Genomic DNA, 17803 nt, shown 5'->3' with positions numbered 1-17803 from the left:
CGCCCTCAGCCCCTCCCCCCCAATCAGCCCCGATCGGGGCAGGCCAGCCAGACCCCACCTGTGCAGGAATTCGTGCATTGGGCCTCTAGTAAAGAATATAAAGATATGGACAAGAAGGCATCACACCAACCTCATGAGGAAGAAGGAAAACAGGATAGGGTTGGGGTAAACACTTCATCTGTATCTGTAATGCTTTGTATCTTAAAAAGAAAAACAAAACTGATACAAAGAAGAAGAAAATGTGACAAATATTAAAATGTTAAATTTGATTGGTAGGTACACAGGTGTCTGTAAACTATCTGCTGCATTTTCATTTTAAAAATATTTCATAAAAACGATGTTTTAAAAAATGAAAAAGAATCCCTCCCCCATTATATCTTGAAATAGCTATTTAACAGCTGCTTCAATTCAGGTCAGGGTCAAGTGCTCACTGCTTCGCAACACAACGCAACCTATCTGCAATCAGCTGTAATTGTTAGAAAGTATGTCCACCCTAATTCTGAACCAAAATCTGCCTTCCTATTACTTCTATTGATTTGTCTTAGTTTTTCTGTTTTGAACACAGAACAATTCAAATATTCTTATACAAAACTACTCTGAAAATATCCAAAATTAACTATGAACTCTGACCTCTGCTTTCTTTTCTAGGTTAAATATGCACTACTAGTGGCCCAGTGCATGAAATTCGTGCACGGGTAGGGTCCCTAGGCCTGGCTGGTGATCAGGGTTGACCGGGGCCTTCTGGCTGCCGGCCGGGGCCTTCCTTTGTTCCACACCGCCCCCTGGTGGTCAGCACATGTCATAGCGAGCGATCAAACTCCCATCAAACTCCTAAGGGGACACTTTGCATATTAGCCTTTTATATATATGGATTCCATCAACTATTCCTCACATAGCACGGCTTCCAGGCCTTTCTTTTTCCATCCCGACAGCCTTTAGTTGACGAGAATCTGCTGGATCCTTTCTAGTTTATAATGTTGGTAGGAATTAGAAGCAGAGTCCAGATATCTCAGACATCACTGACTCTACCAGCACACACTGAATTTATTTTGTAGCAGGGGCAGCACACTGCTGGTTTACATAAGTCTGAGTCAATTAAAACTCCCAAAACTTTCTCAAACTAGACTCCTCTCAGCTTTCTATATTTGTACAACTGATTTACAAACCTAATGCAGTACTACATTTATTTCAATTAAACTTTATTTTTAAATTCATGCACGGGTGTGGATGTGGAGGCGTGGAGGTGATTGAAGTGTGAGCATCTAGCGTGGAAGGGCAGGTCCCAGCTGACCTCTGGGCCCCGGGCAGCACCTGGGCTGCCGGGCCCCCATGTGCCCCCCTCCACCTGAGTCACCGCACTGGAGTCCCCACTCGGAGATGTGGTGAGTGCAGCCCGGCGCTGCGGGCCGGGGCTTAGCATAGGCCTCTGGGCTGCCCAGAGGCGCTGCCGCACAAAAGCCTGGCAGGCAGCACGCTCTCTCCCAGCTGGCCTTGCAGACCAGCTCCTGTGCAAACCCACAGGGAGCCCGACCAGCCCTGTGGTCCCGGTGGCTGTGACCCGGCTCACCCGGAAGAGGCCACGCAGCTGTGGGGCGGGCTCCTCACAGGAGCCCAGCACCTGAGCTCAGGGCTTCCCGGACACACGAGCCCTGGCATCCCCGGGGGAAGGTAGCAGGGGGAGTGAGAGCGAGTTTAGCAGACACCCTGCATTCTCACCGCACCTCCATCCCCATCACCTCCACCCCCAGGTAGCTGGCGAGAGGTCACAGCCCCTCCCCCAGGCACCGTGGGAGGTTGTTTGCTGCCACCTACCCCCAATTACCCGTCCAAGCCTGGGGCCCAGCCCCAATTGTGCGATCAGAGCCTGCCGGCAGGGGGAGGGACCCGGGAGGTTGGCCGCCGGCCCCAAGGAGGGAGCCCAGCCCTTGGCCCCCTTGGGAAAGAGGACTCATCCGCTGCCACCAACCCCGGTTCCCCATCCCAGCCTGGGGGCCCGGCCCCAATCGGGCAATGGGGTCTGCTGGCCAGGGGAAGGGACTGGGAGGTTGGCCGGCAGGCCCCATCTGGTGATAGGGGCCTGCAGGCCAGGGGAAGCTCCTGCGCTGAGTGTCTGCCCCCTGCTGGTCAGTGCACATCATAGTGACCGGTCATTCCAGTCATTCCATCGTAACAGTTGCTTAGGCTTTTATATATATAGATAGCAATTTAAAAGTGCATAATTTATTTTAAAAACAAACATGCAACTTAGTGACTATGCAGGGGGAGAGGGGATACTTGCATTTAAATGATGAAAGAATTGAAAATGTATATAGTCATTCTCAGGAGTCATTTGACAATATCTATCAAAATTTAATGTCTATGCTTTGATCTACTATTGATAGTCTTTTCAAACCATTAAGCATGACTTAGAAGGATGTGCATTAAACAAATATTTATTGCAGAAAAAGCCAGCATCTTTTCACTAACAATAAATTATGTCTTTTTTAAAACTTTATGTACTTACTTTTTAAATAATTCATACTTGTTGCCTTTCTAAGAAAAAAATCTTCTTTAAAAAAAAGATAATTATATTGTTTTGACTCACTGTTTTAGTCTTCTAAGATCATTCTGACTCCTGATTCATTCATACAGCAAATAAGCTATCGATTGTAGTTTTGAATCTTTCAAAAGTGTGATAAGCAAACCTTCCACATTTTCATCCAAATTTCTGATAAAAATGTTGAAGGGCTCAAGAAGAAAGCATGCATGCCATTCAAGTTCCCCTCTGCATAAGACTTTTGACTGGGTATTAATTTTTCTCTTTATATTCATTCAACTCGCACACACTTCTCTATCTTGCCTCAATCATGAGAACTTTTTCAACCACTTTGTGGAAATCAACTTACACTAAGGGGCTCACCCAACTACTACTATGGTGAGCCTCGTACTTGGGCGTTAGCAAATCTACACTGTTTTTTTCCTAAGTAAACGTTGTTTAATATACATCCCTCTAAGGTCAAGCTTCATGGTCTATAATGATTAGAATCCACTCTAAAATCAGCATATTCAAACATCACTACTTTTCAGGCACAGATTAGAATGAATTTTGATTTGAAAATTCACTCTGGTCTCTCTTAGATAAATGAAGTGTTGGTTAGTTAAAGAGCCAAATGTGTGGACATTAAAACCTGCTCGGTCACTGGATTGAACATAGTGTCACCAGTTGAAGGCAGAATGGAATGAGCTGGTCAAAGCTTTGCAACACCACAGCATAGATTACTCTAGAGCAGTGGTTCTCAACCTTTTTAATGCCGCGATCCTTTAATACAGTTCCTCATGTTGTGGTGACCCCCAACCATAAAATTATTTTCGTTGCTACTTCATAACTGTAATTTTGCTACTGTTATGAATCGTAATGTAAATATCTGTGTTTTCCAATGGTCTTAGGCGACCCTGCTAGCGGTTCTCAACCTGTGGGTCGCGACCCACAGGTTGAGAACCGCTGCTGTAGTGCTTACTGCTAGGGCACCTGTGAAATGTGGAGACTCTCATACAATGACCTTGGTGTTTCAGAAAGGCTAGTGTTGAGTTCTAGGACCTCCTGGACTTCAGTTAAACTTTTGGGAAAAATCATAGGATTCAAACTACACTAGTCCTGCCCACCTTTGCCCAACCCCATGTTAATTTCTTTTCTTTCTTTCTTTTTATTGTTTAAAGTATTGCAAATAGTAGTACATGATGTCTCCTTTTTCCCCCATTGACCTCCCCGACCTCCCCACCCTGGCACATGCCCTCAACCCCCGAGTGTCTGTGTCCATTGGTTATGCTTACTAGTATATGCATGCATACAAGTCCTTTGGTTGATCTCTTAACACCTCCCCAACCTTTTCTGCCCTTCCCACTGAAGTTTGACAGTCTGTTCGATGCTTCTCTGTCTCTGGATCTATTTTTGTTCTTCAGTTTATGACGTTCATTATATTCCACAAATGAGTGAGATCATGTGATATTTACCTTTCTCTGACTGGCTTATTTTGCTTAGCATAATGCTCTCCAATTCCATCCATGCTGTTGCAAATGTAACAATTCCTTCTTTTGTACAGCAGCGTAGTATTCCATTGTGTAGATGTACCATAGTTTTCTAATGGGCACTTAGGCTGTTTCCAAATCTTAGCTATTGTAAATTGTGCTGCTATAAACATAGGGGTGCATATATCCTTTCTGATTGGTGTTTCTAGTTTCTTGGGATATAATCCTAGAAGTGGTATTACTGGGTCAAATGGGAGTTCCATTTTTAATTTTTTTGAGGAAATGCCATACTGTTCTCCACAGTGGCTGCACCAGTCTGCATTCCCACCAGCAGTGCACGAGGGTTCCTTTTTCTCTGCATCCTCTTCAGCACTTGTCGTTTGTTGATTTGTTGATGATAGCCATTCTGACAGGTGCGAGATGGTACCTCATTATTGTTTTGATGTGCATCTCTCAGATGATTAATGACTTTGAGCATGTTTTCATATTTCTCTTGGCCTTCTGTATATCCACTTTCGAAAAGTGTCTATTTAGGTCCTTTGCCCATTTTTTGATTGGATTGTCTAACTTCCTTTTGTTAAGTTGTATGAGTTCCCTGTATATTTTGGAGATTGCTAGTAAACCCTTATTGGAGATAATATTGGCAAATATGTTCGCCTATGCAGGAGGCTTTATTGTTTTGTTGATGATTTCTTTTGCTGTGCAGAAGCTTTTTATTTTGATGTAGTTCCATTTGTTTATTTTCTCCTTAGTTTCCATTGCCCTAGGAGCTGTATTGGTAAAGACATTGCTATAACAAATGTCTGCTATTTTGCTGCCTATGGCTTCTTCTAAAATTTTTATGGTTTTCCGTCTTACGTTTAAGTCCTTTATCCATTTTGAGTTTATTTTTGTGTAAGGTGTAAGTTGATCATTTCTGAACTTACTGAAAATATTGTAGCACCCACCTCTCAAAGATCTCTTAAGATTGCCCACCCTCTCAGGGACTGGAATGCCAAAAGGGCTAAATTAGATGTGCTATGCACTCTGAGCCGCAGCAGGGGTTGTACAAACCTAGGCAAATGTACTTCATGCTCTGGATTGATGTACATTTGCCTAGGTTTGAACCAGTGGTTCTCCACCTGGCTGGATACTTGCAGAACTTTTTAAAGATAATGTCAGAACTCGGAGGTTCTGATGTGGTGGGTCAGGGGTGAGGACAGATAGCTCTACTTGTTAAGGAGCTCCACAGGTGATTCTGATAGGCAGCCAGGGCTGAGGGTCTCTGATCTCAATCCACATTCTCCCACATTCTTAATGAGATATCAGCTTTCATTGTTCTTTTTTCCTTGCTACCTTTTCCTGGATCAGCCCAACCACCACCTCTCTCTGGTTGTAAACTGCTGAGATAAGTCAAACAACATCCCCCTGGTTTCCAAAAATTCACACATTCTAACTAAGCCTTCAGCACTGATGGAAATCCTATAGTTCCCAAGTTCGCTTTTTCTCCCCCATTTTTCACAATGGCCATTTCAAATCACTCCTTTTCCTCTATCTATCCCTCTTACCCACACCTCCTTACATCTACAGGCGACCTCAATTCTTATTTCACAAAGGAAACTGAAAGTATCAGGAGGGAGCTCCCAATCTAATTCCTGTCCTCATCTCCTACTTCTCATTACTTATAACATAACTGGACCACCTTTGTCTATCTCCTAACATATGTTCTCTGAGTTCTATCCCATCACATCTCTTCAGGAGACTTAATCCATCAATTACCCTGGCCTCTCCTGTCCTTTAAGCTCTCCCTCTCCATAGGTTCTTTCCTATTATAATGTAAACATGCTCATGTCTACCTGATCTTTTACTTCAAAACACATAAAACAAAAACACCCTTCCCAACGCTACATTACCCATCTTCTCAGATCTCTCATTCTCTTCACTGCCAAGCTTCTTGAAATACTGGTCAACATTTGTTGTAAATACAATACAGCGTGGGGCAAAAGTAGGTTTACAGTTGTGAGTACCTATTTATTATTGTATTATTTTTCCATACGAACAACTGTCAACATACTTCTGCCCCACCCTGTATAGCAGGGGTCCTCAAACTTTTTAAACAGGGGGCCAGTTCACTGTCCCTCAGACCATTGGAGGGCCGGACTATAGTTTAAAAAAAACTATGAACAAATTCCTATGCACACTGCACATATCTTATTTTGAAGTAAAAAAACAAAATGGCAAAAACATGGGGCCCGCGGTCCGTAGTTTGAGGACGCCTGCTGTATAGCATCTACCAACAATGCTCTCATCAAAGGTACCAATGACCTTTGTGTTGCAGAATCCAAAGGATATTGTCAATATTTATCTTACTTGGCTATTCTTCACTATGTGACCGTGGATGACACCTACTTATGTAAACTACTTTCTTCTTTTGGCTTCTGTGATCACATTCCACTAGTTTTCTTCCACCTTTTTTGGTTGTTACTTCTCAGCTTCTTCCTTAGGTTTTTCTCTTCCTCTGTCTATCCCTTCTAGAGTTCAATCCTTGACCCTCCTATTTTCTCTATCTACATAAAGTCCCTGGTCATCTTATCAATTCCTATGGTTTCTATTACCCACATTTCTTAACTACTCCAAAACCAGGATGGAGTCTCTAGTCTACACCACTCTGCCAAGCTCCCAATCCATATATCAACTACTACTCCCTTCATATCCTCCCAAGACCAAAATCTGTTCCTACCCATATTTCCTTAGTCAACTAAAACAAGTCAGAAACTTCAATGTCATCTTCCCCATCTCCCTAACCCACCCCATTGCACACATTAAATTATGCACCAAACAACATCATTCTACATTCTTAATACCTCAAAGTTGTCCTCTTCACTCCTTCGGTCCACTTTAGTTCAAGCCTCCCAATTTGTCTCAGTTTAATCACTGAAACAATTTCCCACAATGGCCTCCCTGCTTCTGACTTTGATCCATTTAAACCAGTTTCTAAGCTTCGGCACTACTGACATTTGGGGCTGGATATTTGTTTGTTGTATGAGGCTGTCTCGTGCACTGTACAATGTTTAGCATCCCTGGCCTTTACCGAGTAGATGTCAGTAGGATCTCCCTACCCCACTGCAGGACGATAAGGATGTGTCCAGTCATTGCCAATACCCCCTGGTGGGCAAACTCACTCCTAACTGCTTTAAATCCCTACTCCACAATATAGGGATGAATTGTTTTTCTAAAATGCAAATCAGACTCATCTCTCTCTTGCTTAAAATCCTACAATAGCTTTCCACTGTCCCAGGAAAATAATCCAAATCCTTTAGTTTGGTTTGTAAGGCCCGCATGGCCTGGCCCCTGCTAACTCTCTACCTTAACTGTGGGTCAGTCCAACTCAAGTAAAGCTACCAAAGAAAATCACACAAGCTCTACTACAAACTCCTGCATGTTCTCACTCTGGAGTACCTTTCTAGGCTCTTCTTCAACAGTCATCCTATTTTTGGTTCTATTTGAAATTCTCTCAATGTTCTATGTTCCCTCTCATAATCAACTTTGGCCCATGCTGCTCCCAAAGTCTGGGATGCCCTTCCCTTCTCCCACCTATCTATGTCTAGCTTAAATGATCCCTGCTTTAGGAAGTGCTTCTTGATACTCCCGACCCCCCAATACATAGCCTACTTTTGTCAGCAAGGGTGGGTAGATACTCTCACCGGTGCTCCAAGATGCCCTGTGCTCCCACCTACATTTTGTGGTTTGATGGCCTGGCTCTTTGTCTATGGTCCTATATCCTATTATATCCCAAGTGCCCAGAATAAAGCCTGTCACAAAGTTGGAGCTAAAACATATTTTTAGAAAAAGGGAGGAAGTAAGAAAGGCCTGAACAACATGCAAACTGATGCGTGATGCACTCACGTGGTGAGTCATAGTTTCCATGACATTGAGATCAACTTGGTTATATTAGTTCTTCAGGGAGATGACAACATGACAGGCTGTCTTCATAATGAGACTTAGTATTTTCTACTGTCACAGTAGGTGGCAGGTTCATTTGCCATCACAGATTTCTAGACACTGACATTACATAAAACCATTAAGGGCATCGACAGTAAAACAGACTTCAGTAAAATCATCATATAAAATGTTGGGGAATCACTGTACATTTTATCACTAGGATTTAACTGAAGATTCAAATTAGGAAGGAGACTAATATGAACTTGACTTTGGAAGCCAGATTAAAAATAATGAAGATTTCATCAGACCATCTGAGAAAAAACTTTATTCACTGATAGAATAAAATAAAAGGGAGAGAGGCTTTCATCTTCCTCTAAAATAAATTACCTAACCAAGAACTGAATAAAACCTTCTAAACTCAGTATTGTCAGAAATAAAAGTTGGCTGGTCCAAAGATCCAAAACTATCCTAACTAATAAAAGGGTAATATGCAAATTGACCATCACTCCAACACACAAGATGGCCGCCCCATGTGGTCAAAGATGGCTGCCCCCATGTGGACACAAGATGGCTGCCACAAGATGGCCAGCAGGGGAGGGCAGTAGGAAGGGACAGGCCTACAGGGGAGGGCAGTTAGGGATGACCAGGAGAGCAGAGGAGGGCAGTTGGGGGCAACCAGGCCTGCAGGGGATGGCAGTTGGGGGCGACCAGGCCAGCAGGGGAGAGCAGTTAGGGGCAACCAGGCCTGCAGGGGAGGGCAGTTGGGGGTGACCAGGCCTGCAGGGGAGGGCGGTTGGGAGGGACTAGGCCTGAAGGGGAGGGCAGTTGTGGGGGTCCAGGCCTGCAGGAGAGGGCAGTTGGGGGGGACCAGGCCTGCAGGGGAGGGCAGTTGGGGGTACCAGGCCTGCAGGGGAGGGCAGTTGTGGGCAACCAGTCCGGCAGGGGAGGGCAATTAGGAGCGACCAGCTGGCAAGGGAGGACAGTTAGGGGTGACCAGGCCAGCAGGGGAGGGCAATTAGGGGTGAACAGGCCAGCAGGGGAGGGCAATTAGGGGCAATCGAGCCAGCAGGGGAGCAGTTAGGCATTGATCAGGCTGGCAGGGGAGTGGTTAAGGGGTGATCAGACTGGCAGGCAAAAGCAGTTACAGCCAATCAGGCAGGCAGGCAGGCGAGCGGTTGGGAGCCAGCAATCCTGGATTGTGAGAGGGATGTCCGACTGCCCGTTTAGGCAGTTGGACATCCCTCGAGGGGTCCTATATTGGAGAGGGTGCAGGCTGGGCTGAGGGACACATACACCCCCTCCCGGGTACGAATTTCGTGCACCAGGCCTCTAGTAAAGAATAAAGCTGAAAACTCCTTATTTTATCATATAAACTCTTATGAGCATCAGAGCATGAAAGAATTCCATGTATCATTAACAAACAAAAGTCAGCCTGCTTTTAATGAGACTGCAGCTTTCATTGATAGATAATATATGGTATATCTTGACAAATGTTAAATCATATGATGGCTACCTAGAGGTTTGTTGTATTAAACTCTATTATTTGAAATTTTTCTGAATAAGTACTAAAGGTCTGCTTATATGAAGAAATATTAGAAACAAAAAAAAAAAGAAAAAATAAAATAAAATAAATAAAATAAAAAATAAATAAATATTAGAAACCAAATCTCATACACATCCTATATAATAAAAGCATAATATGCAAATCAACTGAATGGCAAAATGACTGGTTGGTGGGGGGAAGGGCCAGCAAGCAGGCTCTGTCAGGCCAGTCAAGGCAAGTGCCAGCAGGCAGAGGGAGGGGATGGCGATTCGGGGGGGCAGTGGTGACCAGTGGCAGAGGTGCAATGGTGGGGGCGAGGGCAGGGCCAGCCGCTCACCAGCCGGCACCATCCCCTGATGGGCCTGCCTGGTTACATCCCGCAGAGGAGCAGTCCTAAGCCATCAGTCGGACATCCCCTGAGGGCTCCTGGACTGCGAGATGGCGCAGGCCGGGCTGAAGGACCCCTTCTCCAAGTGCACGAATTTTCGTGCACCTGGCCTCTAGTATTTAATAAAAATATTTCAGAAAACCACATATTTTAGGTACTACTTGTTATTAAAAACACATTCCTCAGCACAATTTGTGATATTATTACATACAATACATTACAACTGCACATATTTACTATTAACAACCATTAATCTATTAATCTGTTGTAAAAATAATGAACATATCTATCACCTTCCCCAGTTTCCTTATTCCTATGTGTAATCCCTCCATCCTGCCTCTCCCAACTGGCCCTCTATCCTCACAAATACTGATGTATTTTGTTATTATACATTTGTAAATAAATAAATAAACAAACAAACAAAAAACAAACAAACATCACAACAAACAGATTAATTTGGACAATACCCTTATGTTTTTGTAATGGACTTCACTTTTAGGTTAAGTGCACACTGAGCAATCCAATGGGTCATTTCCAACCTAAGTTGAGTAATAAATTGAGATTTTTAAATCTACAACATAAACTTTGGGCTAAACAGAAAATTTGCAGGTATGTTTTGCAATGGTCCTTCAAACAAAATAAGCAAATGACTATAGGCAAGATAGTGTAATTGTTTAAAAAATGTGTGCTGTGCCAGCACAGCCAGGTTCGGTGAGCCTGAGAGGGGGCGGTGAAGGATTAAGAAAAGACAGACAAGAGAAGAAAGCTGGGGCTGGGTGGGACACTGCCCTCTCTTATGGAGAGGCAGAGCCACGGCCTGCAAGCCGAGTCTTTATTTTCTAGCTAGATCCCAAGAGGCAAAGTAAGGGCGTGGTTACAACGTTCTCTCAGGTTTCTAATCTACTCAATTACATGCACCTGATCAAGCTTTGTTTACTTGCTGCACCTACCGCAGCCTATATCACTTAGCTACGTGGGACCACAGGTTCGGACCATAAGGTCAAGCTTACAACTATAGCCTTTGGCTATAATTGTGCTGGGACTTACACGTGGCTTTGCCACGAGAGGATCGTGCCCTCTCATTAGTCCCAGGCTTGAACCTGTCCAAACACTGTAGCTGCTCTCCACAGAAATTAAATGTTTCAGAGAGTTATAATTCAACATAAAAGTCTGAGCGAACAAAGTCATATCAACAAAACTAAATAGCTCCCCTAGTCCTCTGCAATGCTGACTAAGCCAAGATGCGTAGCTCGGAACCTTGAAAGGGGCACGTTTCTAGGAATGTGCTGAGGAGACTGACCTCTACCACTGCATTACAATGTGGTAAGCCAAGGGTGGGGAACCTTTTTTCTGCCAAGGGCCATCTGGGTATTTATAACATCATTCAGGGGCCATACAAAATTATCAACTCAAAAATTAGCCTGCTGTATTTGGTCAAACATTTAATTAACTCATCCCTAATGCCTTGGCAGGGCCAGACCAAATGACTTCTCGGGCCTTATGCAGCCGGGGGGGACGTTCCCCACCTCTGTAAGCAATGCCTTGCATTTACTTACAGAGCATCTCTCTTACTCCCTGAGAAGGCTGAAGAAGAGAGCTGAGAGACCAGATCAAAACAAAGCAAGAGGAAAACACAGCAGCAGTGAAAATTAATATAATTAAACATTTTTGCTTCACTATCATCTCTAAGACTACAAAAGTCTTAGAGGCCAACGAGAGGGTTCAGATTAGAAACTGTCTCACCTGCAAAAGAACTCCCACAAGTCTAGGTTTTGAATTCTCTGAATTCTTTTAATTCTGTTGCGATCCATTGTTTTCCCAAAGAGACTAGCGACTTCATTATATTCATGTGTTTGACTGTGCAAAGGAATAAGCTGGAAAATAAAGTTGAATAGTTTTATTGAAGTCCTGTTCCATCTCTAGCACAGAACAGTCAGTCGGTTCTGCTCTTACCTGATAGGGTACGTCAGTATTCACATTCTCCCAATGTGGTGGCATGGGGATAGCCTCATTTTCACAGATATAACTTTAAACAGCAAAAGACAAAACAAAATATTAGGATCTGATAATAATTACTGTGATTTAGACTTTTCTTCAATGCTGAATTTTCATGTTTGGGATACTGTGATACATGCAATTAAGTGTAATCCTTGCTTTCTTTATTTTAAAATATTTATTTAATATCTTCTTGTGTATTACCTTTTTAGGTGCTGAATTGAGAACTTTACTGGAAAATATCCAACCCTACACAACATTAAAAATTTCAAAAATAGTTGTTTCATTTTGTCTTGTTTTTCTGAAATTTTCAGAATTTCTTTAAAATGTAAGGAAGATTTTAGCTAAAGAAAAGAAATTTCCAAGAAGAAAATGAAAACCTTGATTTAAAAAAACTCCTTAAGATATTTATTCTGCCTATTAAATAAAATCCCAACCCCTCAGCCATACATTCAATGTCCTTCAAGATCTAACTCAAATCTAAACTTTTCTGTTTATTGCCCACTATTCTCCTACACAGTTCACATTAACTCACTTAATATAGTCAGTCAGTACAACTTTTTTAAAAACTATCTGCCATGCTTAAGCCACTGGATGTGAACACAGAAAAAGAGAGCAATCTTGGGGAGCTCAATGGCAACAGGCTGACACTGACATATTAACCCTCTGTGGTGACTGGAGGTCACTGGAAGAAATAAATTTCAAGCCTATCTTCAGCTTAATTTTTTTTCAGCTTAATTTTTAAAAACTCATTTCAACTTTGAAAAGATCATACAATGACATGACTTAAAAATTAGTAAGTATAAAGAGAGTAAATAGAGAATAGTTTCCCTCCCACTCCAGTCCTTAGACTGTCCAATTCTCACCTCTTGCCTCAACTTCAAGTAATACTATTTTCAGTCTCTTGGGTATTATTTTAGAACTTCTTTAGGTTAACACAAGCCAGTCTTCCCCCCCCACACACACAAATGGTAGCTTAAAACATGTGTCTTTTGCAACTTTTATTTTTCACTTACCACGTTCTTAGTTATCTTTCTGCATCAGTAGATAGACAGTACTCTTGTTCCCAGTCCCTACCATAGGGGCTGGCACATGATAGACACTCCAGAAATACTGGTTGAATGCGAAGATACACAGAATTCCGTGGTATGGAGACACCATAATCTATTTAACAAGTCCCCTACTGAAGATCTTCAGTTCTTACAACTTTTTGCTACTGTTAAGAATGTTACAAAGAACTAGTTCCACCATTTGTCATTGTACGTGTTCACTAGTCAATTTTTAGATGACATCTTTGAAATGGAATTTCTTAATCAAAGAATATATTCATGATTTTGACAGATACTGACCAAACACTTCCTTAAGGTTGTACTCATTGACATTCCCACCAGAAAATAGACATATAGAGAATGTCTATCTATTTTCCAATCTCATCAAAAAGGTGTGTTATTAAACTTTTGAATTTTTGTCAATCTAATAGTAAAAAATAGTCTGATGTAATTTGTATTTCTCTTATTATGAGTGAGGTTGTATGAACTGTTCAAATTCTTTGCTCATTTTTTTTTAACGGGTTGTTGGTCTTCTACTTAGAGATTCATAGAAGTACTTCATATACTACAGAGATAAACCCTTAGACTGTGATAATGAGTAACAATTGTTTACTCAGTTTCTATGAAGATTTTGCCTTAAGTTTCTTTTAGCTATGGAAAAGTTTTGTGTGGTGTTTTTTTTGTGTGTGTGTGTGTGTGTGTTTTATGTTTGTAGTCCATAGCCTTAGTTAACTGTTAATTCTTTGCCAATGGAAAATATATACTATTCACCTTGCATGTAATATTTCCTGTAATAAACATTTCTATATCAGCACATACTCACCTCACCTTCATCACTCTTCTGTATCCCACCTAACTGTTCTTCATCTTTTAATATCTTATTAGCCTCCATTCTGGTGCATTGTCTCCCTCTCCTGTCTCTTTTCTATGGTGTGTGTATCTGTGAGAGAACAAAGTGCTGGACCCCCTCATGTGCTTCTTCTCCTCACCAAAACATACCAGATAAAAATAATGTGCAATTACAATATCATTTCCCATTATTATGTCTCATTTTTCTCCCAGATTACATACTCTTTGAAGATAATTCCTATACTTAAGAATGAGGATATGATATTGTTTATAAGAAAACAGTTTTCTCTACATTCCACAGAAGTACTGGAACATTCATTACTTAAATAACGTTTAAATCATGATGCTAAAATGTAAGCCAAAATCTCATGAAACAAACTAATAGAAACTTAAAATTTTTTGTTCTTTAATCCTTTCAAAATATCTCCTTGGAAGGAGCAAATGGGTATCCCTTAAAATTCATATGCTAGCTCTTTTTTTTTTCTGTTTCATTATAAATTCTTTGAACAGCAAGAATTTCAATACTTGCTGGAGAAATCGTTCCAGAAAATAGGAGACAAAGTGTAAGATTTTCCCCTTCGATTCCATTAGATAAAATGGAATATTTTATCTAAAATATTTATTCTCTTCTGGTATTTATACCTCTTTTCAGGCTACATAAATCCAGAGATAGAAAAAGAAAACTCGCAGTGGGAACAAGTAGCAGCGCCGCTGTCCCCCTGCACTCCCACCTTCCCCAGGTCTCCTTTAGTCACTACAGCTCTGGAATTACTTCCAAGAGTGGCCCAGTGGAGAAGAGTAGTAATTACTTGGCATTTATAGCCCAATTAACTGGATGGTTCTGTGAGGAAAGGAAACATGGGCATAAAATAACAATATTGCTATTTCATCAAGTAAGGTGCAATTCAGTACTGAAAGGATCAATATTAAGATCATTAAGTGACCTGCCAAACCATTTTCAGTCTATTTGTTCCTCTATCAAATATTAAGAAAGAGAAGAGAGAGGAAAAGCCCAATGTTTCTACCCCTATTCTCGTTACCGTACCTGAAAGCACTGATAGAAAAGGGGGCTCTTTTTATTAAGCGCTGTTTTCCAGTAGTGAGATTCACTTGCTTCATTTCTGTATACAAAGACAAAGATGTCAGATAAGTCATGGAAACATACTGTGCTATAAACTGTCACAAAGATGTATAGCTACCCTACACGAATCAGAGCTTTGGGAGTCACTGACAAACATAGCGCATTAAAGATACAATTCTATCTATCTATCTATCTATCTATCTATCTATCTATCTATCTACCTACCTACCTATCTATCTATGTATCTATCTACCATGTCATAAAAGTGCTATTCAGGGAGGATGGCTTCATTGCTTGATCTATTCTCAGACAAAAGAATGCTAACATCATATGCGGCTCAGTAGGCAGCGTCTATTCCTTTCTATACAATACTTGGGTTAAAGTGACCTTGAACTAGAAGAGTTCTAAACTTAGGAAAATTAAGAGTACTAGAAAGAGAAAGAAATTATAATACTGAATATTCTAGATGCTTATTAAGTGGAAACTATGTGTTGATTTCTCCAAAATATTTGGAAATGATTTTTAAAAATACATTACCATTATAAAACGTGTACAATTCACAGACTTTCAAAAATCTGTACATTGCTTGCCTTCTCTTTAAATTGTATACCTAAACCAAAACATAGAAAACCTAGCTAGACTCAATACATACTTACATAAGAGATTCTAGTGATGAAGGACTAATTAACTCAGTGATGGGCAACCTTTTGAGCTTGGTGTGTCAAACTTCGCCAAAAAACTGAGCATAACTCGGGTAGTGTGTCACTTTGAGGAAAAAACTAACTCCAAGACTCTAGTCGCAAATGTTTCATCCTCAGGAGCAGCAAATGTTTCATCCTCGGCATGTGGCCGCGTGTCATCAGAAATGGCTACGCGTGTCAGTGCTGACACGTGTGTCATAGGTTCGCCATCACTGAACTAACTAAAGGTATTGTTTTCTTCTTTCATCTATGCCTCAGCAGTGGCAGTACTTACCAAGCCCATTTCTACATTCCCACAATGATGTGAATGTGAGATTCTAGTCCAGAGTTATCTTATCTAATTGGCATTATTCCATTCCAAAATAAAGGGATTCACCCGTCAGGCAAATGTTGTATAAAGTATGTTCTGCCCTGTCTGTATTCTCCTAGACTCTGTACACATTGGTGTTGCCACTGTGCAGGGAAAAGCAAGATCTCAGCTCACATAGTGAAAACTGTGGTGTCTTCCTTTGAGTTCACTTTTCCCCCTTTTTTAGAGAGAATCTGAATTAGCTTGTGGCAGAATAGGGACTAATTTTGCAAATGGTATATATGAACTGCTAACAGCTATACTTCAGAAAGAGTGTCATTATATTGAGAGTTGGGGAACTTGAGTTTTTACATGTGACTCCTAGATGATTAAAAAAAGTTTTAATAAACTGCACTGTCTGAGAGAAAGTTTCCCAAAAATACAGTTTACTAAAAAATATTCTTCCAGAAACATGTAGCTTGCTGAATTATCTGCTTCGACAAACCTCATCTCCTACAAGAGTCTGTGCCTATTGTTATGTCTCAGTATGGCTTCAGAACTGGCCCCCGTACACAGACTGAAATGCCTACCAGACACCTTTTGTCTAGACTGCAGGAGAAAGATAAGTGTCAGGGTCCTTTAAAGGCAGATGGCCTATTTATCCAATGTCAAGTTGCCCTAGCTGGTTTGGCTCAGTGGATAGAGCATCGGCCTGCAGACTGAAGGGTCCTGGGTTCGACTCCAGTTCAGGACACATGCTCGGGTTGTGGGCTTGATCCCCAATAGGAGGCATGCAAGGAGGCAGCCGATCCCTGGTTCTCTCTCATCATTGATGTTTCTATCTCTCTCTCCCTACCTCTCCCTTCCTCTCTGAAATCAATAAAAATATATATTTTTAAAAAGTTATGGTGAGTCAAGAATAAGAATCTAATGGTTTTAACTCTTGATTTTAAAAGCTTTGGAAGATAATAATCATTAGAGATTTGGTTGCATCAACCTCTTACTGGACAATCCCCTTTACCATTTCTGGGGCTTGGCTCATCCAAGGAAATCTCCTAAGGCTTCACCACCCTGCCCTATAGAAACACACTACTAATTGTCATAAAGACACTACTCACAGAAACTGGGAAGAACAGTTAGAGGGTTGAGCTGTGAAGTAACCAAAATGCACTTTTATTAAGGAAGTTTCCGCAACCAGGTCCTGTTTGCCTCTAAGCAGCAAAGAGCTGGGACTATACCAGTTTGAAAGTGAAGGGACTGAACATAACAGGTTTTTTCAGGGGAAGTACCTCAAATCATGCCCATAAATCAGGAGTGAAATCCCAAGCGCAGCTGATTTCCAGATTAGCTGGCTAGTCTGTGAAAGAGCCCATGAAATCAAAAAAGGGCAGAAGGCTATGTCCACTAAAGAAATAGTTTTCTGGCAAATACACCCAGAGGTGGGTCTTTCATTTGAACTTCAGTCTTCAAACTATCACAGACTTTGTCACTTCACCTCTCAGAGTGGTCCTTAAAATAAAAAGGTTCGTATCTATTTCAAAAGACTGATGGGATCATGAGGAAAAAATAGCTTAGAGTGTTTGTGTTCCTGAGAAGAGAAGCATTACATTAGTCTCTAGAAGCATATAAATACTCCTTTATAAAAACACAGTGTTGCTCAAGAACATTGGAAGTCTTGAATTTTTATAGAGGTACTTGTATGTATTACAAAAAGGATTTACTTCACTGTTTACAAATATATCAACTAATCCTTGATACATCTTCAGAACTGTAGATTTTACCACATCCGTATACTAAAACCACGCAACTTTAAGAAAAAAAGCAACATACCTGCAAAGTCTATCTTGTAGCTGAATTTGGAAGTAGTAAAAGAAATGGAGCCACAAGGATTTGTTTTGAAGCTTTGTTCGATATCTTCACTGCTAACTGAACACTGAATGTTGGTATCCGGCTTTAAGACAAACCAGAAAGTTTCAATTACA

General features: G+C 41.3%; 1 protein-coding gene across 4 annotated transcripts in view; it reads right to left on the bottom strand.

The window, feature by feature from the left end:
- Positions 1 to 17803, bottom strand: part of PARP11 (poly(ADP-ribose) polymerase family member 11) — a 64840-nt gene that overhangs the window by 7001 nt on the left and 40036 nt on the right. For 3 of the 4 annotated variants that reach the window (XM_079773647.1, XM_079773648.1, XM_079773649.1), the window contains 4 exons: positions 17652 to 17772; positions 14796 to 14871; positions 11811 to 11883; positions 11601 to 11731 (listed from right to left, as the gene is read on the bottom strand). In XM_079773647.1, the coding sequence (XP_079629773.1) occupies positions 11601 to 11731; positions 11811 to 11883; positions 14796 to 14871; positions 17652 to 17772 (401 nt within the window). The remainder of the gene's footprint in view (positions 1 to 11600; positions 11732 to 11810; positions 11884 to 14795; positions 14872 to 17651; positions 17773 to 17803) is intronic. The other variant, XM_079773650.1, reaches the window with a different exon arrangement.

The sequence above is a fragment of the Cnephaeus nilssonii genome (genome assembly GCF_951640355.1).
Source record: "Cnephaeus nilssonii genome assembly, chromosome: 6".
Lineage (NCBI taxonomy): Eukaryota > Metazoa > Chordata > Mammalia > Chiroptera > Vespertilionidae > Cnephaeus > Cnephaeus nilssonii.
This window is presented reverse-complemented; position numbering and strand designations above follow the sequence as displayed.